Below are 25328 nucleotides of genomic sequence, written 5' to 3'. Positions count from 1 at the left end.
GGAGTACATTCGACTACGGGAGCCCTTAAAGACAGTAGCATGATGACAGGTGTTTGGTGGAGCAAGCTGTGATGGAGCGACAAGGCAGTGCTAGAGTGCAGAAATCGAAGGCAGCGTCGTGGAGGTTGCAGCAGTGCGAGAGGCACAGAGGTGTTTGCAACAACTTAGTTGCAGCAGAGGGAGCACAGGATAGCAGCTGAGGTAGCTTCAGCATCACGAGGCTTCTAAACTGACCAAGATGTCAATGTTTGGGTGAAGTCAGTTACTTACTTCTCAGTAATTGAGTTGCAGTGCAACAGTTAGCAGTGGCAATGATATGGGCAGCATGATGCAATGTGTTGAGAGGGAGCTGCAATATAGATGTAGTAGTGGCAGTGGCAGTGGCAGTGTCATGGGCAGCAGTACAGGAAGCAACAATGCAGTGGATGTGGGGCAGCAGGCCAAGCATCAACACAGGTACCAATGTAGAAGATCAGTGTGATGTTTCTATGGTGAAGCATTACTAGAGCACATTCCTCGCTAAGAGGGAGTGTTGATTTTTGGTAGCATTGGATGTGCTCTAGCCATGAAAATTGGTGGAGAGGCTAAGGCACATGAGATCTCCAAGCCCCAGAAATCGTTTGAAGAAATTCCTCCCGGATGAAGAGATATTAAAATAATTAATATTTTTAATGGAATTCCTAAGTCTAAACATAAGAAAATTAAAAATGTGTATTAATATAAAATGGGTGAGAAAGTTCTAAGAGACGAGGATCAAGCCAGATCTAATCTTAGCCGTTGATTAGGGACTTAATCTCGGCCGTTGAATCGTCAACAAGAAAAGTATAAGAGGAGGCTTGAGGGTCAGTTGGAGACACACCAAGAGAGATCAAGAATTCGATTTTCTGGGGCTGGGTTTGCTGAGGAAATCGAGTTAGAGATCAGTTGCAGTGAGGGGCAGTTCAACAAGGGATTTCAATCCAAGGTTGAAGAATACATATCAGAGAGGCAGGAAAGAGTCAGAAGAGGCATCGGAGAGCCTAGGAGGGCTGACACAAAGGCTAAGGAGGCCAACGCAGAGCACGCAAAAGCCGTAGAGGCAGACACAGAGGATGCAGAAAGCCGCAGAGGCTGATGCAACGGGCTGTAGAGGCTGCTCTGAGGAGGTTCTGTGGGACAGACTGAGAGCAGATCAGCCAGGAGAGGGTGACACAGTTCCAGAGAGGGTGACGCAGTTCCAGAGGAGTGCTTGGAGCAGATTTCGTTGTCCAGCACAAGGAACAATCAGAGTCACTGTGGGGTTAATCATTCGGTTGTTGATTTGCTGGAATATCTGTCTCTGGATAGAGGTACTACTGCCAAGGATATTCTCTGAAGGGTGAGCCATTTCTGGCCCCCTAGTTGTATTCATAAATTTGCTTAATAATAAAAGCCTCATATATGCTGCACTGGTTTTCCCGCATTGGGTTTTTCTGGGGATGATTGTCCAGAAAATAACGGTGTCGCTTGTGTTGTCTCAGTTGATTTCAATTGTTGATTTGTATGTTTGTGAAGGCTGCAATTATGTTTACTTCGATGTTTATGCTATTAAATAACTTGTTAATGTAAAGAACAGGTAGGAGATGGTAAACCTAATATTGCAGTAAGGGTTTCTGATGTGTTAGATTTATAAATTTTCACATTTCTCCCTCTCAATCTCTTGTAAATGGAATAATTGAAAAATCCTCCCTAACCACAAAATCTAATAATTGTCTTGATCCAAGATGGTGAAAGCAAACCTTGAATTGGCTTAAGAGGAATCCTAAGGCTATGATATCTATGAATATACATAGATTTGACAAAAGGACTCATTGCATGAAGTAGAATGCCTTCTTGGGGTTGTGTCCCTTAGAGGAGTTGGGGGGGGGGGTGTTAGGAATGGGTAAAATGGTCCAAGTGATTTGGATGCAATGTCAGTGGATATCCTCTATAGTCGCCTTGTATAGAGAACAACTACGAAATTAATGTAGTTGAAGAGATAAATAAGTTGTTGACAATACCTACGAGGAAGGGGACATTAAAAAATATTTATTAGTGGAATTTAGTGAAGTGACACAGTTCATTGTTTGTCTCCAAGCTCTTATCTATAGCTAGCAATTGCAACAAGTTATTTGTTGTCTGGGACGTTGTGGTGAGGAAGCGGCATGAATGCTTTAATTTAATATTAGAGGATCAATTACACTAATGCATTTAAGTCATCAAAATGGGGATGTGCTTATGGAGTGATTAGTCATAAATGTGTGGTGATGCAATATCCTAATGAATACAAGATGGATTTGTGCCAAATCACATCAAGGATATTAAAGATAGAAACAAAAGACTCCTTCGTCAAAGAAGAATTTGTGTGCTGAGTGATGCCCAACTTGGATGTGTGCCCACTTATGCCTAATTCAATGCTCACTTATACCTAATTCAATTTTGTGTAAATGACACTTTTATCTATATTACACTACACCAAATTGGTGATTTGAATGATTAGGCAAGACACCTAATTTTATATGGTAAGAGTAGTTATAGGCAAAGAAACCAGATTCTACCTTAACCCTCTGCGTGTCCCGAATCGGGCGAATCAAACACGATTCGGTGGGACACGTGTCCTCTGATTGTGTTCGATCATGTTCAGGCACCGAGCCCGTCGTGTTCTGATTTTGGGACATGTGTCCCCTTGATTGGTGTACAATGCGCGGCCCATAAAGGGCGGTTTTGGGCCATTTCACCCTCACTTTTCACTGTCTCTCTTGTTGTGGGTGTGTGGGAGCGAATAACAAAGGGTTTGGGAGCATTTTGGAGGCGATTCAAGCAACAGGTAAGTGCATTTTGTTTCTATTTTTCTTGCATTTTTATTACAACAGTTTGCATGTGCATTTCCTTTACAAGTTTGTTCATTTTTTATTTACTTTTTTACAGCATGCATGGCTCAATCAAGGGCAACAGGGAAGGGGCAAAGGAAGGGGAAGAATGTCCCCATCGGAGATGCCCCTCTTGTTCCAATTTCATCTGGGTCTTTAAGTGTTCCCTCCATTAGAAGTGGGGATGCAACAACAACTTCAAATGTTGAGGGAAGACAACAGGCTCAAGATAACAAATATCCCTTGTGGAAGTATGTCACAAGAGAGCAAGGGCCTGGTAGCAAGTTGAAGGGAGGAGGCAATGTTGCTTGGAATTGCAACAATTATTTCATGAGCACATATTACTGTGTGAAATCTCATTTGTTGGCTTTACTAGGTTGTGGTATTGCAACATGTACACAGGGGTCTTTAGCTAAGAGGAAAGAAATGGAAAGAGAGGCCAATGTTGGTATGGCAAAGGTGGCTGCAACATTTAAAAAGAAGAAGAATGATGATCCCCTTCCATTCTTGAGGGAAAGTAGCAACAAATTTCCATTTGAGAGTTTTGGTGGGGGACAAGCAACAAAAAGAAAGGCAGTGGCAGTTGGTCTAATGGACAAGATTTTTCAGAAAGAGAAACGGGAAAAGCTTAATCTCACCATTGCATTCTTTTTCTATCAGAATTTCATATCCTTTAATGTTGCATGCTCACCTTTATTTATTGAGATGTGCTGAGCTCTAACTCAAGGGGCTCCATTAGGGTATGTGCCTCCTGCGTCAGAGAAGCTTAGAAACACATACTCGACTAAGGCAAAGAAAGAGGTGGACAAAATGCTTGAGCCTATTATATCAGCATGGCCAACATCTACTGTTAGTATTGTTTTGGAGGGATGGACAGATCCACTATGCCACCCACTCATCAACTTCATGGTGTCTTCCTTGAATAGTCCAATTTTCTTGAAATTAGTGGATGCACTTGGACAATACAAGGATGCACAATATATGGGTGAGTTGTTCGTTAAAGTTATTGAAGATGTAGGTATTGATTCTTGTGTGCAAATCATTACAGGTAATGCACCTGTTTGCAAGGTTGCTAGCATGATTGTGGAAGCTAAATATCCACAAGTATTTTCGACAACTTGCATTGTCCATTCCTTGAATTTAGCACTTAAATCTATTGCTTCTGATTGGAAGTATTATTGAGGATGCACGACATATCCACAACTTTGTACAAAATCATACAAATGCCCTCACAATCTACGAGGAGTACACCAATCTATCATTGTTGAAGATTGTAGATACACAGTTTACCTCTTCATTCATCATGTTGAAGAGGTTGAGGGAGGTCAAGGCTATTCTTGGGGCCATGGTTATTTCAGAATTTTGATCTTTTTGGAGAAAGACAGATCAAGCAACCCTAGAAAGATTGAAATATACAGTGTTAGATGATGCTTGGTTGTAGAGGGTAGGTTTACTTATTAAGATCATGGACCCTATCATTTCTTTGCTACGATTTGCAGATACAGACCAACCCATCCTAGGAGAGGTTTATGAGGGATGGGATTCTATGATTGAGTCTGTGAGGAGCATTATTTTACAGAGTGAGTGCCCCGAGTATGAGACATCATCAGAGGCCTTCTTCACCACCATACAGGATATTCTTGTCAATAGATGGGCCAAGAATTGCACACCTTTGCATTGTTTGGCTCACTCATTGAACCCAAAATACTACAACCATGAGTGGTTGAATGGTGGACCTTCTCATAGATTCCCTCCTCACATGGATGGTGAAATTTCACAGGGGAGGAAGGATGCATTGAGGTGGATTTTTTAGGATAGAGCATCCCTTGATGAGGTGGAGAATGCCTTTCTAGGGTTTTCCACTGGCACTGGTCGATTTGCAGGATATGATGTGATTAGAGACAAGGGGATAAGAAGCCCTATTCTTCGTGGGCAACTCATGGGGCAACAAGCCCTCCTCTACAGTAGTTAGCCATGAGGCTCATCTCTCAGGTAACTTCATCCTCTTGTTGCGAGAGGAATTGGAGCACATATGGGAATTTGTATAGTGTCAAGAAGAGCAGGCTTGAGCAATCGAGGGCAGAGACAATGGTGTATGTGCACACCAATCTTCGTCTTATTTACAGGCAGAGGAATGAGTGCTTGAAGGGAAAGACAAAGATGTGGGATGTCTTTCTTGATCATATGGGTTTGGACAACAGTGTTAAGTTGGCATTGTCCAACTTAGATCTTAATGAGCCAGTGCTAGAGCCTGCCACTTTTGATGATGGTGATACTGTAGAGGGGTCATCCTCCACACCTTTTCGCAAATTCCCTCCTCACATGGAGAGCAGTGGTGACCATGATGATGACAGTGATGCTGATTTTGATGATGATTATTGATGACTCATGAGCTACCTACTGCCTTGAGGCTTGTAGTCGTTTTGTATTTGCTATTTCTATTTGCCATTGGCATTGCTACTACCTATGTAACACATTTTGATTTTAATGACTTAATGAGAAAACTACAGTGTCTTGTCTTTCTCCTATTGGATCATTGATGAATATGTCACAATTGTATTTGTATGCATAATGTTACTTTGTAAAACTTACATCTAGATGAATATCTATGTTTGGATCAATGAATTTCTTTCATGAATGAGAATTTGTGTAAGAAATATCTAATTTTTAATATATATATATATATTTTAACAAAATAATATATAACGTGTCCTGTTCCGGGGGATCAACTTTCCCGTGTCGGACACTTGAATCCTCGTATCCCGTCTCGTGTCCCTGTGTCAGGTGACTTAGGTTATAGGGTGAAATGGGTTGGTCAATAATATATGTTAATGGTTAATTATATAAAATAGTGATTCATATGAATGATCACTACTTTGCGTGACTATATAAACCAATGTATTGAATATTGTAAGGTGTTTCAAAGAAGATGTGTTGATTGATGCCCAACTTGAATGTGTGGTCGTACCTAAGGCGTTTTTTTGTCAATGGCACTTTAACTTATCTTACACACCCCAAATTGATGATTTAGTGATTAGGTAGGACACCTAATTTTATATGGTTAGAGTATTGTAGGATGAAATGGGTTAGTCAATAGTATATGTGAATACAATTATATAAAGCAATAATTTATATGAAAGATCACAGCTTTACACTAATGTATTACATATTTTAAGGTATGGTTGGAGGTAGAGGCATACTGGGGTAGACTCACCATAGAGTGATGGTTCTACAGATTATTGTTCAGTGTTGTATTCCTATTCTGTTTGTTTATATGGCGTAGTAATAGTCTCTGTAGATTATAAGTTTGAGCCTAATGTTAGACCTCCTGCTGTGTTAGTTGAATTTGGAGAAACCAAGTCCGGTTAAGTAGTCTGACAAGGAGTTCGGGACTATTGACAAATTGAAGTACAATATCGGGCAATTGCTGTTTGACTCGAGTAAACCATTGCAGAGACTTTTGGTGTAAATAACAACTTACACTAGCAAGATGTATGGGCACTCCATCTTGAGGTGCTTTCACTACACATTGTCATATGTTCAAAACTTCAACCCCGACCTCTAGGCGTTCCCATGGCTACCTCGAGGTGCCAGACAAGCCCATGGGAAATGGAACCTTGGTCTATGGTGCAAAAGTCCATACTTCCCCATTGTAGGTCCATGCTTGTGAAAGTCATTGAGGGTGAAGATCTTTGCATGATGTTTGTAGGAATTCAAGAGTAAATATTGTGCCCAAAAAAGGGTTTTTTGAGATAATTTGTAAATAATAAAAAGTAATAAAATTGCTGTAAAATAGAAACTTTAAAATTGTGTTGATTACATGTAATCATGGTAATTATCTATCTATCCATCCACCTTTCCTCTCTTAGTCATATCACTAAACGGGACTATATTGTGACAATCATTTGACAGGAGTATTGACTAGGCTGTTACTAAAATATTAGAAATGCTTACTACTCTTGGTGAATAATTTAACATAAAAATGCCTTAGGTTATCAAGGTTTGTTTTGGGTGACCAGAATTTTAAATTATGTAAGATAGTGAGACTGTGCAATTGCTAAATTTGGCATTGATTTACTTAAGTATTTTTTGGTTGGCTGTTGTAAGCATTTATGAAGTTTGTAAATAAATGTCAGTTGTTGTTCATGAGATTTAATAACTATCAGGCCCAGATTTTCGTTTCATTAGTAAGATTGTGATGCCAGATCTTTAAGGATTATTTAAGTTAAACAAATAGTATTTCATAATATATGCACATCAAATGCAATACAGATGCACCTTCTACATAGGTGCATGACATATTGAATTAGAATAGTTTCACAGCAGTTTTTGACTTTCATATAGTTCTTTCATATAATGAAAATTCTTGTGTTTTTCTGTGTTTGTGCGCTTATAGTAGCTGACGAATTTTAACTTCATGTTTGAAGGCCCTATTGGCGGTGTTATTTCCCAAACACTCAGGCAGTTATCTATGTTGTTGATTCGAGTGATACTGAGAGATTGGTCACAGCCAAAGATGAATTTCATTCTATTTTGGAGGTATGTCTTTTGGGCAAAAATATTTTCTGAACACTACCTGATCAGAGTTTTAAAAATCTTTCTTAAAATATTTCAAAAAGCTCTCGTTGTTGGCATTGACAGTTAGAAAGTAGGTCCAGGCTTACAATTCAAAGGGAAATACATATTAGAGAGAAAAAAATTGTTCACAGATGACCAAAGTAGTTCAGTGGAACTAGAAACTACAAGAGTCATGACGGTAATGTGTGAATGCTGCAGGTAATTCTTAGGGATAAAAATAAGGATAAATAAAAATGAAAAATACACGGGTAAACATATGAGATAAACCCCATGTATAGGACAATTGCAAACAACATGGTGTTAAATTAGGAAACCATATGTTGTGGATATTGGCATGAAGATATTGGGTAGAAACTGGAAGGCTGTTAAATAGAATATTGATTAGGGCAACTGGAGTATGGGATTGGAGCAAAACGAGTTTCACTATTGAATAACATAGTTATTTTGGCAACAGTCACAAAGTTAAACATGTATGCTTGATTTAAGAGAGCAATAGAAGTCACTCTCTCCAAGGGACGTGAGAAACTGAAGCTAAAAACAGTAACGAGGTGAAAAACTGTCACCCCTGTTGGAAAGAATCATAAGAAGTAAATATGGTGCTTGCTAATGTGTATATGTACTGTTTTGACTTTTTCATACTGCAGATATTAAAGTATAGGTAACTAGGCATATACAAATATGGTTGTTGTGTACCACCAGTTTTGGCTTACTGGAACCTGTGAATGAGATAGGTGGACAATCACATATGCATCTGACACTTGATATACTCACTATGAAGTTGAAAGCTCAGCCTGCAATAGCTTTGCTGATATTTTGACATTTTGGTCAATTCAATGTTCATTATTTGTAGATAGTAGATATCTAGTTGTTTAAATAAATTTCTAATTGTATGTTTATTCTAGCTTTGTTTTTGTTGGTAGTCTCATACTGCTGCTTGAACTTTTGGCAGGAGGAGGAACTGAAGGGAGCAGTTGTACTCATTTATGCAAACAAGCAGGTGATTGCAATAATTTATAATGATGAATTATTGTAGTTGTTATAGATAGGTGCAATAGGTTGTTGGTTTTCAAATGATGGATAGGGGAAATCTCATAGATGTAACAGATAAATGAATTGTGTAGTAGCGAAGATTTATACTTACAAAATGATACTTACAGATCCAGTTACAATTGAAGACCATCCATAGCTGAAAAAGTTATATTTGGGTGTTGACACACCAGTGCATAGTAAAGCATCAATTTTTGTCTCCTGTATATTAAAGGAAGCTCAATTGCTAGCCCCTATCATCACCCTAATCAAATAGGTTGTCATGGCTAACAATTAACATGCAAACATTGATGGAAATAAACTTGGTTCATATTCCTAGATACCAAGATGGCAGTTCAACTTGTATCCAAAGGTATACTGAAAATAAAAATCAAAATTCTCATCAAATGTTGCATGATACAATTTTGAAGAAAATTAACTTAGGGTGGATTAAGCCCTACACAATGTGATAAGATAAGATGATTTTATTAATGTCCAATAAATGACCACAAAAGTAAGTCAATGGGATTGAAGAAGAGTACAATAAATATGAATACAATGTGGGAGTGCAAGCACAACTCCAAGAAAATGCTGAAAATAAGTTAAAACATAAAGAAAGAAAGAAACAAGTAATGGTGCTACTGCTACACACCTATAAAAAACTGTGGCACTATACAAAATAATCAATAGCTTGCCAAGAAAGAATGAGTGAGATAGGAAAATTTGGCAATGGAGCTAAGGGTGTCAAGGTCTCTTGAGTCTCATGACTGATGGTGAGTGGGGCGAATTAGGCATTGGCTCGCCGTAAAAGTCCCCTAGAACCAAAGGTGGGGTTTTTCGTACGATCTTGGGGAGGACGTAGGAGCGAGGGATAGTCCTAACATCTGAGGTTGAAAGAAAGAAACTCGTACGATACTCCTATGGAATTGGGAGGTAATCATATGGGAAATGTCACATGGTTTGGGTTCGAGTCCGGGTTCGACAATGATTAGGTTTGATTTGAGTTCAGATTTTTTGATGAGGTTCGTCATTAGGTTCATATCTATATATATAGATATATATATATATAAACGAACCTATATTAATTTAAAATGAATTATAGGATAAAATAGTAAGAAATCAACTTTAGTAAACATAAAAAATGCTATCTCAGACATGGAACTGCAAGGATAAATTACAAGCTTGAGTTGTGACATGAAGCTATGAGCTTTGATCTATAGACTTGGTCAATGGCTATGAGGTTTGATGAGGTTCGCCGAACCTCAAATTTTTTTTTAAGGTTCGCCAAAATTCAAACCTCAAGGTTAAAGTTCGACGAACCTTGTGACATAGCATACGGGTTGAGAGTGCCTTGCTCTGGAATTGCCTAGAATTTGTCCCTCTAGTGCTCTAAGGACATGTGAAGTTGAACTAATGTACATTTCGACATTGCCAAATTGGTCTTGATGATATCTATCGATCCCCCAGAGGGGGAGGCTGAGAAGAGACCTAAGATCTCACCCTTCTATTTTTTTGTGCAATGTGAAATTTCACTCGTTGCTTGTGGTTTTGATCTCATGGATCCACATGAAAGTATTAGGTGGTCATCATGGTTATCCCAAGGCATGGCATGGTGTGCAAGAATTGATATTTGTGGTTGAAGATCTCTTTGATGAAGATGGATAAGCATTGCTGGTTCTGGTACCTGAATAAGGTAGAGATGTGTAATGTACCAAAAATTATTTGGCCAATTTTCTCAGAATTTTTCTTCAGAAATTATGTGGTAAATCCATTTAATCGAAATTCACAATTTTCACCATGAAATCTTCGTCACACAAATAAATTTTACATTGCAAAACCCATAAATGTATAAACTCAAAATACACGAGTTGGTTTGGGGCCAATCCCTTTGTGGGTTTTGTTGGCCTTGTTGAGAAAGTGCACCAACAAATTTTTCAGAATTTTCTGAGCACTTTTGAGGGCAGATTTTCCATTTGCTATCTGGCAGCAGTAGCAGAAATTTATTGGGTCAGCACAGAAATTGGGGAGGAGCTTCTACAACACTTGGGATTCATTATAATCACCTGATTTTTGCGTTGTTTGCTTGTAGCAAGCCCAGGTTTTACTATTACCATTTATTGTACCCATTCTTCTCATATTAATAAAATGGTTCAGAGCTTTGGTTCATATTTTTGGTGTTTAATTCCTGTGCTTGCCTGTTTTTGAGATTGTAGTTTGCAGTTAGTTCATAGCCTCTATTATTTCCTGTATTTTCCTATTAGGAATGTTACAGAAACTCTCTTGCCACAATTCGTAGTTTCTTGAGATAATGGTTTGACCATTCAAACTTGTGACCTATCTTGAGAAGGTCCTATAAACAACTGCCATAATAGCGAGGAGCATCCAATTTGGATGTGGTTGTATATCCTTGTAGATTTGTGCTTCTATCCGGGGAATTTCATGAATGGGTTCGATTCTCTTGTAATGTAGGTTTGATTTCTTTGCACCTCTGCAAATTGGGTAGAGTATGGATGAATGTTCAGTTTGCAGAAAAGTAAATTAATTCATTCCATGACTTGTGATGACTGAGGAAATGTAGGTAACCTGTATTACTAGTGATCGACAGAACATAATGAGGTTTGTGTTTAGAACTGATAATTTAGGGTTTGAAGGTTAAGGTCAGACATCAAAATTAAGGGGCAAGAATGGCAATGCCAATATTAGGTGGGTGGGAAGATCGAGATTCCATCAGTTGTTCCTTTCTCTTTGCCAAAACTAGACAACAAAAAAGACCACAATGTCCAAATTGTTGAAAAATCAAATCAGATGATCATAAGGTCCAATTAATATTACCACCACCACTGCCAAGGGGGGGATTCAGGTACAAGGGATGCAAACGATCTAAATATTGCAATGAGAGCTTAATCTACATGTTACAGAGGTTGGATCAGGTCCATGCTACACGTTGTCAGCCTTACTCAAATTTGATTAGATTTACCATATCTATGATATGTCGATCTCAAAACTACAGGTCTACCAACTAAATTTACATTATAGTTATCTTTATTGAATCAAAGATTTTTCTTATCTTCCGAGCTCCTATGGGATTAAGTTTTAATGAGTGAATACGACTCTAAAATTTCTTCAAATTTTTGAATTGTTCCTGGATCACTACCTTGAAGCTTGAATTTCCCACCTTCCATGGAAAACTACCATGAAGACATCACGCCCTTAACACTAAATGAGCTTGCATACCATGTTAAGAATCAAGATATAGAGCACAAGATAGGATCAACAATTTGACGGAAAAGGTAAATTGGCGAACCCATTTTATATTCACACCAAAGCTCCAAATATATAGTACAATGGGTGATGCCAACTCTTAAGAGGGATTTGCTCTAGATCCTAACACCTTGCTTGGCGACTAGGCTAGGCAATCTTAACTAAATCATTTAGTCATCACTTGAGGATAAATTACTATTATCCTAAATGAATATTACAACTTAAAGGGGACAAGAGACTTACTGATTGGTAAGGTACACCATAGGCTAACATATGCAGCTATTGTGCTGCTAGCATCTACTAGTATTGTTACATCCCTAATTTTACGACTCTTAATTTTAGAGTCCTTCGCTACAAATTTCTTAACGTCAATGCAACACAAATTGTAGGTTCTTTGGTTCTTTTCTTGGATGCTTAGTCTTATGATATTCCTTAGGTGAGATCAAATATATTTTACACTATGTTCTATAACTTTTGGGGGTAGTATTTTTCCTTCCCTTCAAGGTTGCTTGGTGAATGCCATGGTAGCTGTGATAATTTGGGCCTGGTTACATCAATTATTGGATTTTGACTTGTACCCGATAGTGATTTCATTTTTTAATTCTTGGATTTCTATCTCCTTTACTGTTCATTATTTTACAATATCGTAGAGGCTTTTCTACACGTTGGTGCCCTGGAAAACCATTTCTGACCACAGTGGTGGCAACTGTTTTTCTTCATTTTGTCCCTTTCAAAGTGGTGGAATTTATTGTTGTTGTGTTGGTTTTGTGGGTTATCACTAGTTGTCTTCTATGGTGGTTGAAAAGCTACCCTTTGTTGACCGAGGTTTTTTCTTTCGATCAGCATTGCTAACTTTTGGCCCCATTCACATTCTGAGGTTTCCATAGTTTAAATTCATCACAGACACTGTTCTTCATTCTTGCAGTGCACATTTTTAGTTATTGGGTATTTGTGACTCTAGACTTTCTTGTTGCAAGGATTTTCCATTCATAAGTGTATTTGCCCACTGCTCCCTGTTTGGTTAGGTGGGTGAACATTTTGCAATTTATTGAGAATCCACCACATCTTTTATACCATCACAAGAACCAATCTTAAGCTTCTTGTTCATTATGAAACCTCTTTAATGAGTACTTGGTGAACATTTTGTAATTTATTGAGAAACCACATCTTTTATACCATCACAAGAACCAATCTTAAGCTTCTCCTTCCAAACTAAGGTACATGATACTGGGAAATGGGTACAAGTTTCTGAAATGAAAACATGTTAGAAATGTGACACCCCAAAAATTTGGAAACAGTGCAATATATATGTGTATATATATATTGAAACTTAGAAAGAAAGCATTATGAATAAATGAGAATGAACATTTAAAATGAGAAACATAAATGACAAGCAATGTTCAACCATCCAATTATATTGGGATCCTCAGCATTATTATCGCTCTCTCTTGTCTAGCATTTGCCTCTACCTCAATCTTCGAGGGACAGTGATAAGCATCACCCAATTTTGATGAAACAACCTATTTCAAGCCTTAAAATATGGTAGAAAAATATTAACATTCCTAATCAATGATATTGATTTGAGCAAAGGGTACATTTTTGCTAATGCCATGATAGAGGAATTTAACAATCAACACTAAAAAGGGTTGTTGGTTTTGGTTAAATGCCAATCCCCTATCCTCATATGTGATTAGAATCCAAGGAAAATGGTGCAATCTTACCAATCATGAAATCTCGAAAACTGTTAATTCTACTGAATTTTGAATGGGATATGAAATTATTCGTTCGCCGTATGATGTCCGATGAGGTTGGATCCACTCTCAAACATCTTGAAACAATTAATGGTAATGTTAAAAATTTAAGTAAAAGGATAAAAATGAAAAATAAAGGTAACACCAACTTAGGAAAGATAGAAAGTTTAAGGAAATAATCTAACATTAGCATTAATTTTCAACATTTTTGGTCAAACCTAGTCAAAAACCTTGTCAAACCAAGTCAAAATACACGGATTCAGTAATGGAAATGTGTCATACAGTTGCTAGTATGGCTCAGAAATGCATTTCCGGCTGTATAATTGTGTTTCTGACACATGGGATGCATTCTGATGGCCGAAAATGCATTTCAAGGCCGAACCACATGGGCTTCCATGTTTCCGTACAGAAACATGCCTGGTATGGCACCTGAAGTGGCATTTCCTGCAACATAGCTTTCAAATAATGTGAGGTTCTCCTTATCATTTCCTTCTCAGAAGGTAGTGGATTTGATGTGAAGATTCCTTCCATTTTATTGACCAAAATGATGACCCTTTTATTGTCCTCATTATATTCAGTCATACCATTTTTATTTTATTGAAGAACTACGTGCTATCATGATTTCTTACGTTTTTCTGATTTCTTGTGTTACTATTGTGGAATGGATTTGTCTTTTCTGGTGGTTTTTGAAAATTTAATGGTCTAGCTCTAAGCTTGTTTAATCTTTGTAGTATCCTGTTAGTCACCAAATCATTTTGTGTACTCTTGGCATTGTCTTCTTCTGTCCATAGCATTAAATTATTCCATCGATGACTGGCTTCCTCTACTTGCTTGGTGAATTTTTCTTGAAATTCCTTTTGCTCTTTTTTGATATCCTTGAAAGGTTTTTTAACAGAGTTTACTTCATCACTGTATCTTTGAATGTCCCCTTGGACTTCATCGATGGTTACCAGTTTCTTCATCCTTGCAGATCCAACATCCTTAAATGTTATAATTACTTCATTATATGGTAATTGACTGCTGGCCGAGCTGAGTTTGATCACTGTACAGTATCGGGGGATTGGTTTGGTGTACACTGGTAAGATATGGTTGTTGTGTGTGGCAGCTTGAATGCTAGTGATGAAAATGTAAGTACGGGCCGCTTGACTTGGCACCCAATCATTGCTCTGATACCAATGTTACAAACAAGTTTATAATTAAAATATTCCATGTTGGAATAATGTAAAAATATTTATTAAATGATGAAATTATATGAATATGGGTCTTTGGCATTTATATTCCTACAGTGACCCCTCACATATGATCTTGTTGTATGTTTTAATAGTTACATATGATTTACATTATACTCTAAGTTCTATGTTCCTTATTTTCGACAGCAAAAATAGCAATCTCTATTCAAGGGGAGAATGGAAATTACATTTTGCAAGTGCTGTAATTGCAGTCAAAACAGAAAAAAAGTGTTTCTTATGGAAAACGAGAAATTCCCATACCTGCCTTTCCAAAAACCTGAATATATATCCCTTATGTGCCCTTATGCGTAAGTGTCTTATATGTAGTTTATCTTTCATACTTTCAATGACAAACTTTGCTGAAAAGCAGACAATTCCTCTACAGTAGGCTATATAGAGAATTTTTCATAGAAACAAGGGAGAAGAGGAGCACAGAGATTCCTCTACAGTAGTCTATACGCTGTTTAGGAAATTTTGTTTTTTGATTTTACTTTTTTCTGTTACTTGTCTACACAGGATCTCCCAGGTGCCCTCGACGATGCTGCAGTAACTGAGGCTCTCGAACTGCACAAGATCAAAAGTCGGCAATGGGCTATATTCAAGACTTCAGCAATAAAGGGTGAAGGCTTGTTTGAAGGATTGGATTGGTAAGTACTCTTACCTCACAAATTTTGCATCTGCGTGATCTTAACCTCAAGTTAAGCAACCAGTTCTGAGTTTGCTGCTAAATTGCAATCAATCAATAGGGAAACTTATTTAGAAAATATTGTAACTTCATGCTTTGAAATGAGATATTTGAGGTTCCTTACCTCTGCACATAGGCATCATCTATCTGTTTCTTAGATTTTTGAACATCTATCCTTTGAAGCACAGCCAGTGATAATTTTTGTTTCCTAGACTGTTAACAATTAGTTAATTAACTATATAAGCCTACAGGCAATCTGATTTCTTTGATCTGATCGTCGTGTAATGCAGGTTAAGCAATACGCTTAAAGCTGGCGGGAGATAATTTTTAACATGAATTTTCTCAATGGTAGGGACTATCCTAAAATGCGTCCCATGTAACATGAGGATCATATGAGTGTTTAGTGATTACTTGGATTGATCTGCAGGAGAGTTTTCCTAGTTTAATTCAGTTTTTTTAATTTCCTTTCTAAGAGCAGCATGTGATATCATTCTCGTGGAAGATTTTGAAACGCTACCTTGCTATTGAGGGAGATTGACCTATGCTAAATAGTTACATTTTTGCTCCACTTGGATAATGTTGCATTATTGAGTTTCATTGTTACTCTCGTGTTCTCCCGGCAAGGGAACTTTTTCAAGAAAATTCGGACGTTGATTTAGTCTCTGTTCAGTATCTTTCCATGTAGAGCTCTGTTTTTTCAAATTTCTATTGAATGTCTGGACACAATATAGTTGAAGGGAGCATTTTCTCGAGATTCTGGATTCTATCCGAGTCCAACGGGAAATATTTGGATTCGAATGAAGTGTGGGTAAATATGTCCGTCTATTATAACGGATTGTTCATCGGCCATTTGAAGTCCATCTCTTTTATCTCCGGTTAATGCAATGTAGAATATTGGACTGCACTGTAGTTGGTGTATGTCATCTAATCTCTTCTATATGTTTTTTTCCCCAAATTTACTAGTTAGTGTTTTGTTCAGCTAGGCAGATTTTTTACATTGAATATTGAATCTGGATGCGTCCACCATACTATGTATGGTGCAATTTGAATGTTGCCACTTCATACATGTCACACATTCCTGGGCTAGAGGGAACAAATTTTACACAATGCATGGCGTAAACTTATAGGTTCATTGGCAATTTGTTAACGATGTGGTTTCTACCTATGGTTCACTTAACATATCCTAAGATCAGTGTTGTCTGTCTAATATTTTTCCTCATTTTGGATTGCATTTGCTTGGAGTATGTTTCCCGCCTTCGGAATTTATATTGTACTTTTTTCTTGCAATTTTCTTTCACCAATTAGAACGGTGTCTGAACTTTGTGGCGCTATTAGCTCTGCTCTGCGGTATAGCCCTACGTATTACCCTTACCTCGATTTAGAAAGAATCTGAAAGATACAGGTACAGAGCAAGAGCTTGAAATGGTAATACAGATAAATAACAAGAGATTGTAATACCATTTCATAGAGGTTGCAACATATTTGTCACGAAAGCGAAGTTATAACAATGATCCATCGACCCGCTTCATGTTAAAGGTGAACCGAAGGTACAAAGTTTTAACGAGATACTAAATTTTTAAATTGATAAATTTGAAAGAGTGTTTTTGGGGGCGTTAATTCTTCAGCTATACGAATATTTTAGAAATACGCTGCAATAATGCACGAAAGCAACTACATCCGAAGGTACAAAGTTTTAACGATATATTAAATTTTTAAATTGATAAATTTGAAAGTGTGTTTTTGGGGGTTAATTCTTCAGCTATACGAATATTTTCTAAATACGCTGCAATGATGCACGAAAGCAACTAGTATGTCTAAGAACATCCAATTTCTAAATACATTGCAATAATGCATCAAAGCAATTAGCATGTGTTTGAACATCCAACCTACTATTTTATGGCCAATAATTTTTTGCCAATAAAAAATAAGAAATTTTTGTATTGAATCCTTTAGTCATTTGAAAATTAGAGCATTGTTGTGCAAGGACAAAAATTTGAATACAAGCTTGGACATAAAGTTCAGAATATACTTAATATTTTGATGTACTAATTCGGCCATGTTAAATAATAACATAATTAATAATGTTGTTAAATAATAAATAATGTTGTTGATTAAAAGGTTGGTTGGGTGGTTTTATGATCTAACAGTCATTGGGGTTTTATATATGACTGAATCTAAGATCAGATACATTACATAGTGTGGTGGGTTCGCATTGGATTCTATATATGACTGAATCTAAGATCAGATACATAAGATAGTGTGGTGGGTTCACATTGGGTAGCCCATCGCGATTCCCTTGTCTCCCGTCATGTGTTGTTGCAACATACTATTTCATCTACATTTATCATTTTTTCCATATGTATTGTGTTTTTATAGGTTCAAATGGTGTATATTTGATTCTAAAGATCAAATATGGCATTTCCAAAAGAGAATAGTGTAGTTTGGACTACGAATGCACATGGTTAATGTAAGTGTTTGTTAATGAAGATTGAAGAGCTAAACATCTGACGTTGTGAGAAGTTGAAGAGAACATATCATGCTGGTGTGCATATGAATTTAAACATGCAAGTTTATTTTAGTTTGGGCATGGAAAATAAAGAAAATAAGTATTTATTTCTGGAAATTTAGAACATAGGAAAGGGAATAAGGTGTTTTGTTGTTGTTTTCTATTTTTGTGAAATCACTTGGGAAATGGTTAAAAAGAGAGAAAAACATGCAAGTTTATTTTAGTTTGGGCATGAAAAATAAAGAAAATAATCATTTTATTTCTTGAAATTTAGAGCATAGGAAAAGGAATAAGGTGTTTTGTTGTTATTTGTCATTTTTTTGAAATCACTTGAGAAATGGTTAAAGAGAGAAAATTTGTCAGGGAGGGTAGGACACTCGAAAAATGATGCAAATGACCTTTAAAGTATTGTTGAGTTTCTAAAAGCATTTGGGAAAAACATATTCATCTTCTTTGTAGTTAGAAGAAGGCTTTCTCACTGGAAGTTCTCAGTAAAAAATCACAAACGTTCCAAGAATTTTTAGCATATTGCTATAATGTAATATGTGAAGGGCATGAATGGTTCTAAATTTCCTAAATGTCGGAAATCTGTAGTATGTTGCTAGAGTTTTGCTAGGTCACAAAAGAAGACACCTTAACTTGCTTAACATGTAAGGGTGAATTATGTTTGTGACTTGACACGAAGAACAACCTAAAGAAGTCAACAAGAATGACAAAAAAATTATGAGCCATGAGATCGCTATGTCAAAAGTCCTATAACCTAGGCTTGATATTCTCTCGAATCAAGGATGGCTTGTAGGATATCAACATGAACTTTTATAAAAAAAATGATTATAACAACCTACATTTTGGCCTTGGGTGGCTAAAACTCTATTTTCACCCAGAGAAGTATTTCATTTACTTAGCGTTTGTTTAGACTTTGGCTATATTGATAAAGGCATTAGATATGTTGACATTTTGACCTATTTGATATTACTTATGCATTAGTTGTATATGATTTTTACCGTTACATGTGGAAGTAGAGATTATAAGGTGTTTAAGGGTGATTATGAGTTGGTTGGGGCCCTGATAGGAATTAGTGTCATAATAATTTACTTACAGCATCTAAAATACTTGTATAGTCCATTTTTTTATCATTGTCATGTGATTATTTACATAACATGTTTATTAAGTCATCACGATTTTTGTTCATGAAAATAGTAAATAATGTATTATTTTATTTATCAAAATAGTAAATAATGTATTATTTATTTAATGCTATGCATGCTAGAAGGAAAATGTACACGAGAAACATTGATTGTTAATTTTTTAAGTACATGCATGAGGTATGTAAATGTTAGCCATTCCACCTTGGCACATGTTCACTGGTATGAAGAGGTAATGAAACTAATTACTAACTAAGGTTAATTATTTTATTAATTGGTTGGTCTGGAGTATGGTTTGTTGTAATTAATTTTGATGTAAATTTCACATATATTGATGGTTGGTAGGTGATTGAATGCCTTGTACATTTTATTATTTAGTTATTACCTATAAACTTAAGGATAAGATCATCATCCTAGTGGATAATAAGGTTTGACTACATCCCCAAGGAGCCTTGAAAGGAGAGTCAAATTAGATATGGTGATGTTATTGTGTGGGGGCTATAAATATTTTGTGGGGAAGGATGGGCATAGAGGGGATAAATAGGGGGAACAAATGAGTATTCAAGGGTTCCTATATTTGGTTCTTTGTCTCGAGAGTTGGAAAACTTGAAGTGTTGGGGATTGATTATGGATACATTCTATTGGAGTGATTATTTATGTGTTATTGTTCTTGGAGCCCTATGTATGGTGGGCTAGGAAATCAAAGTGGTTTCTTGGAGTTAGGAAGTCCGCTAGGTGTTTGGTTGGTAGGAAGGATTATTGTTCCACTATGAGCAAGTGGTGAGTGAAGATCTAGAGTTGCCTTTTTGTTGGCTTGAGTAAACTACAATTGATAAAATACAAAACCAACTACAAATGTATTTCCCTAGTTATTTACTATAATGTCTGCTTAAAATCATAAAATAGGTGCATTTTCTTATTTATCTTGATTAAAGTTTCCTTGAAATGATTATATTGGAGATTTAACCACTGTATTAAATATAACGTTTATTGGATGTGATCTTAATTTTGGTTATGAGCACAAACACTTTGATGGTTGATTAAAACCATAAAATATGTATATTGCTGAGTTATCTTTGAAATTATTATATCTACATATTAAAGATATAACCATTATTTTAATGCGAATGTTTATTGGATATGATATTAATTCTTATTATGAGCATAAACACAAAAACGAGTTTTGTGCAAGAACAAAGGCACATTACATTGCAAAATAAAAATAAAATAATAAATTCATTTTCCTTCATTTTATCATATTCAACATTAGAAATATAGGTTTTGTAAAAGGAAAAAATATATAGTTTGCAATGAGAAATTATATCATAGTATTTTTGTTAGGGTTATTTAACCTTGGGATGGGTGCGAAAAGTGGTATTAGAGCTATAGTTTAAACATTGGGGCTTGAAGGCCATACTATGATTTTAAAAAGTGGGGCCTGAATGACCATACTACGATTTTAAAAAGTGGGGCCTTAAGGCTACCTTGTATTGTAAAGGTTATAAAAGGGACATTTAGAAAATCAATTCAATAGATTTTTTTGAAGGCTACATATTGGGGCAACTCATAGGGTTTCGAACTGGTTATCATTATTACAAATTGTGCCTTAATAATACATCCATTTGTTGAATTTTGTAGCTATGGTCGGTCTTCATATTTAATGTTTTAGCCCTTGAATATATAATGAAAATGTAAGACGTGTTCTTCGTTCATTTTAATTGATTAACCCTTGAAATAATTAATATAAAACATGCTCTTCATGTCGGTTTCAAAAGAGGATTTCAAATTTTGAATTTTTGGCTCCAAATTTGTCAAGTTGGCGCCCCAATGGAGATACACTCATTCATACAGGCATAACACTATATATAAAGCACTCAACCTCCTCCACAAGGCACCATTCAATCTCACACACAACAAGATATATTTTGGGCATCCAAGAGAATAAGAAGAAGGACGAATTCATCATAAGTATATCTCTCTCTCACTTCGCACATGTGAATTTCTGGGCATATTCTAGGTAGCAGGCCGAACTTCTGGGCATCAGTGTCTGGGCAGTAGGGCCGAAATTATGGGCAATATATTCTGGGAAAAAGGGCAGATTTTCTGGGAGGCAAAATTTCGTCCTAGGTAGATCAAACATGGTCGAGTTTGTTGGGCTTCACAAGAGGGAAGTTTGACCATTGCATTATAGGTCAGTTTTACCATCATATTGACTAACGTAACTAGGTGTCTCTTTTGTTGAATTGGAAGAATTTATCTAAGGAAAAGGTTGTTGGGTTTTTCGCCCAAGTGGGTTTTGCTAGGGTAAACTAATTTTAAATAAAATAGAGTGCTTGAATTTGCAAAAATCAATAGTTGTGAGAAAGGTTGCTAATAAAAAAACTTAAACATGAATAAGTGATGATAGACAAGGAAATATGAAAACAATTCTCCTAGGATAATTGCAATCTTTATTTTGAAACTAAGAATTGCATAAAAAGCCAAGAAAAAGCAAAATGAAATTTAAATAATCCACTAATCAATATTGGAAACATGAATACACCCGAGGGTTAGCTCAATTGGTTGAGTTCTTGCCACTAAAAGCACCTCGCTAATGGGAGCTCACAAGGTCAATTCTCCTTGACGTCCTTAGGATTAGGCTTTGCTAATAAGTTGGCGGGAAGTGATTCCTTCGGGTGGATCTCTCCGGATATTTCGAGAAAATATTTTTGGAAACATGAAGTCATTTAGTACAAAATAGCAAGACTTGTAAAAAGAAGGCTTCCTTATGAAATTTAATGCAACTTACAAATAACAAAGCATAGTGGATTGCTTGTAGCCTCCATAGGTTACATTGATTATAACTTTATTCACCTTGAAAAGCTTATAACATGATTCGGTTGGACATTGCATAAACCAACATTCCCCGTTTGTTTCACGACATGTACTAACAACCTCTTGTGGATCCTTATCTTTGGCGATGCAATTGTTGACTAACAACCTGTGGTTTTTGGTCTAACGACAATCGTGATTCCCAACAAGTGGTATCAAAGTGTAGGTCACAAGTTCGATACACACCTGACTCGCGCTAGGGGGGATATCTTTGGACATTGCATAAATCAACACTCCCCGTGTGTTTGCGACATGGACTAACCGCCTCTCGTGGATCCATATCTTTGGTGATGCAACCATTGACTAACAACTTGCAGGTTTTGGTCTAATGACAATCATGATTTCCAATAGATTTTACGACAAATTCACTATTGAAAAATGTAACTAGGTTCAGTGTTCATAATTATATTGAAATGTATTTATCAAAAGAAAGAAAAAGAAAAATTTATTATTATTATAATTATGACTTATTAAACCATGGGTTTCATGCTTGGGTCATCATGTTTTAGGTCAAAGTCCCCATTAAGGACATCTCAGTTTTATATGGAATCATTAGAGTCATTGTCCATTTTATGAGACCCTTCTTGGGCTTTTGAATCATGTAAAAAGGATTATTATTGAGTTAAATAAGTCATTTGTCACATCCACACTAAGTCGGCCCTTACCTGATGATATCGACCTACATTAGGGTAATTCAACCCACAGAAGAGGCTATATATAGAAGTACAGTTCGATCCATTTACTCACTTACAAAATAAGTTTGATACATAAGGAGCAACAGAAAAACTGTGAATTTCTTAGAGAAGAAGGAGAATTGTAGGAGAAGGACAAGATTGAAGTTTTTGGGCTTTCTCTCTCTCTCGTGTGAAGTTATTGGACTATTGTTGGGGTCGAAGTTCTGCTGCTGGAGAGGTCGAAGTTCTGCTACTGGAGAAGTCAAAGTTGTGCTACTTGAGTAGTCGAAGTTATGCTACTAGAGAAGTCGAAGTTTTGTTGCTTGGGAGGTCGAAGTTTTGCGTTGCTACCAAGTCAAAGTATTACTGCTACTAGGTCAAAGTTTTGCTACTGCAAGGTCGAATTTCTAGGTCGAAGTTGCTACTGGAAGATTATCATCTGAAAAGGAAGGACAATCTGACTTGGTGATTGGAGCAAGTTTGTGTCTAGGTCAAAGAGTCTTAGATTATCTCATCTTGTCTTGTGGAACTACTGACGGAAGAGTTGTTGATTGGGTTTTCACTTGTATAGGGGTTTTTCCCTCGCTGTCTGCCTACATCTGGTGTCCCTGATCTTCATGTTTTGTATATGATAATTGCTTAATAAAACAAAGATAAAAGAAGAACATAAGAAAGTTAAGTAGAATAAAGGAATATCACAAGTAATTATCATCATAAGAAAATCTTTCTGCCTTCCTGATTTTCCAACATGGTATCAGAGCTAAGGTGAAGAAGGAAAAAGGAAGCTGAAATATCTATTGAAAGGATAATAAGAAGTTTGAAGAAGTTGAATAAGGGTCATCAAAATCATATAAGGATGCAAGCCTACTATCTTCAAGAACCATACTCATTGAAGGGAGAAAAAAAATCAGAAGGAGCCTCTAATTACAGGGCATGGAAAACAAAGATAGATCTCATCCTCAAGAATAAAGTCTTGAATCTAGTCAAAGGAAAAGTAAAGAAGCCTACAGATGAATCAAGTGAAGCAGAGAAAGCATAGTTTAGAGAAACAAAAATATTGGCCATGAGCCTAATAGTGGATGGAATAAAGGACAACCTCATCCCATATATATCCAACATAGATTCCGCTCAAGATATTTGGAAGGATACTCCTACATTCGAGCAATTATGGAATGCATGCAGTCAAGAAGAAGTCAAAATATCTTTAGTAAGCAATAAGGAGAGTGAAGAAGAGAAAATCTAGCATTGATTTCTCGAATGCCTATTCCACTCATCACAAGAATAAAGGAACCTTCAAGAAGTCCAAAGGGCCAAGGAAGAAGACAAACCTATCCAATATTGAATGCTACAATTGTCACAAGATGGGTCACTATAAAAGTAATTGTCCTGAGAATCCAAGGAATAAAAGAAGAGATAGGGATCAAGCAAACTTTGCCAATGAAGGTTCACCAAAGAAGAACAATATGGAAGGATCCAAAGTCAAAGACCTATTTGCTAGGGCCTCTTAGGGACTTTATCCCTCACATATCCTTCTACTCTAAGTTTTGAATTTTTTCCTTTATGTTTTGATTTCTAGTACTTGTAAGTCTAGCATGCTTTGGAAGAACATATTTGAGCTGTTATAGGTATCCCTCAAGATTTGATTAAGAGGGACCCCTCGCCATTTTACCAAAGATAAGTATCTTACTCCTTGCATTATCCTTTTTATATTTGGTTTCTCTCTCTTATCTAGATGTGTTTGTATTAGATGATAATAACATTTCTTTTCATATTTTCCTTGTTAAGGAAAAGCTTGCTGATATGCTCAAGGGTTATGGAGAAGACCTCACAAGACAAAGCATAACATAAGTTATGTTGCAAATAAAGTTCTTCAAGGGTTAATGTCCTACAAGGTTTGTTAAGTAACAAATCAAAGGTATGTCTTAGACCATAAGCTTTGTTCTCTTCATAACAAAGGTATATTCATTTCTTTTAAATTCTGCTTTACATTACTAACATCATCATGTCTAGGACCTTTGAATCATAAAGATTCTTATTTGGGTGATTAATCATTAGATTAAATCTACCCTCATTAAAATCATTCATCACTTTTGTGGAACCCTAAAAATTTTCTTTGTAAAACCCTAACCTAAGGGTGTGTTGATATTGATTATGAAATCCTAGTCTACTTAGGGTTATTGATGAAATCTAGAAAAGACTATTCTTTTGATGTTTAGGGTTTTGATACCATTATAGAAACCCTAGTCCTTTAGGGTTTATTGTGTATTGAAATCCTAGATCTTTAGGGTTTTGGTAAATTAGGGTTTACAGGCAAAGCCCTTATAATATCTATAGTAAATTCCTAGGAACAAAACCCTAGGTGTATGTTTGTCTGTCTGATCAAAACCCTAACCTAATCAAGTTTGTTGTATGTCTAACTTTAAATGTTTGTATCTTGGATTTGCTTAATAAATGTTGTTGTGATATGCTTGTGCATGAAATCCTAGATATGTATATATGTTAACCTAAGTGTTGATGCTCATAGTATGTAAATTCTAGGGTTTGTAACTAAGCCCTAGTAGAAGTTTGATACTCTAGGATATGGTGTTATTGTTTCAGATATGATGATAAAGTCTAGTGCTTACAAAGAGTTGGTCATATTGTTGAAACCTTAGATTGTGTTATAATTGTTTTTGATTGTTGATATCTAAGGCTTAGTGTCTCAAAGATGGAATCTAGGGTTTGCATTAAATCCT

The 25328-nt window shown here is 36.3% G+C and overlaps 1 protein-coding gene across 1 annotated transcript in view; it reads left to right on the top strand.

Annotated features, from left to right (window-relative positions):
* LOC149146662 (ADP-ribosylation factor 1) overlaps window positions 1-16055 on the top strand; it is an 81771-nt gene extending 65716 nt beyond the window's left edge. Inside the window, exons 5-8 of the mRNA XM_089453289.1 lie at window positions 7295-7406; window positions 8395-8442; window positions 15229-15359; window positions 15688-16055. Of these exons, the coding sequence (XP_089309415.1) occupies window positions 7295-7406; window positions 8395-8442; window positions 15229-15359; window positions 15688-15721 (325 nt within the window). The 3' untranslated portion in view covers window positions 15722-16055. The remainder of the gene's footprint in view (window positions 1-7294; window positions 7407-8394; window positions 8443-15228; window positions 15360-15687) is intronic.
* The last annotated feature ends 9273 nt before the right edge of the window (window positions 16056-25328 follow it).

Source organism: Pinus tabuliformis, chromosome X (assembly GCF_031772625.1).
Source record: "Pinus tabuliformis cultivar Carrire ecotype Pingquan chromosome X, CPIR1, whole genome shotgun sequence".
NCBI lineage: Eukaryota > Viridiplantae > Streptophyta > Pinopsida > Pinales > Pinaceae > Pinus > Pinus tabuliformis.
The sequence above is the reverse complement of the archived record's forward strand: the minus strand, read 5'-3'. Positions and strand labels throughout refer to the sequence as shown.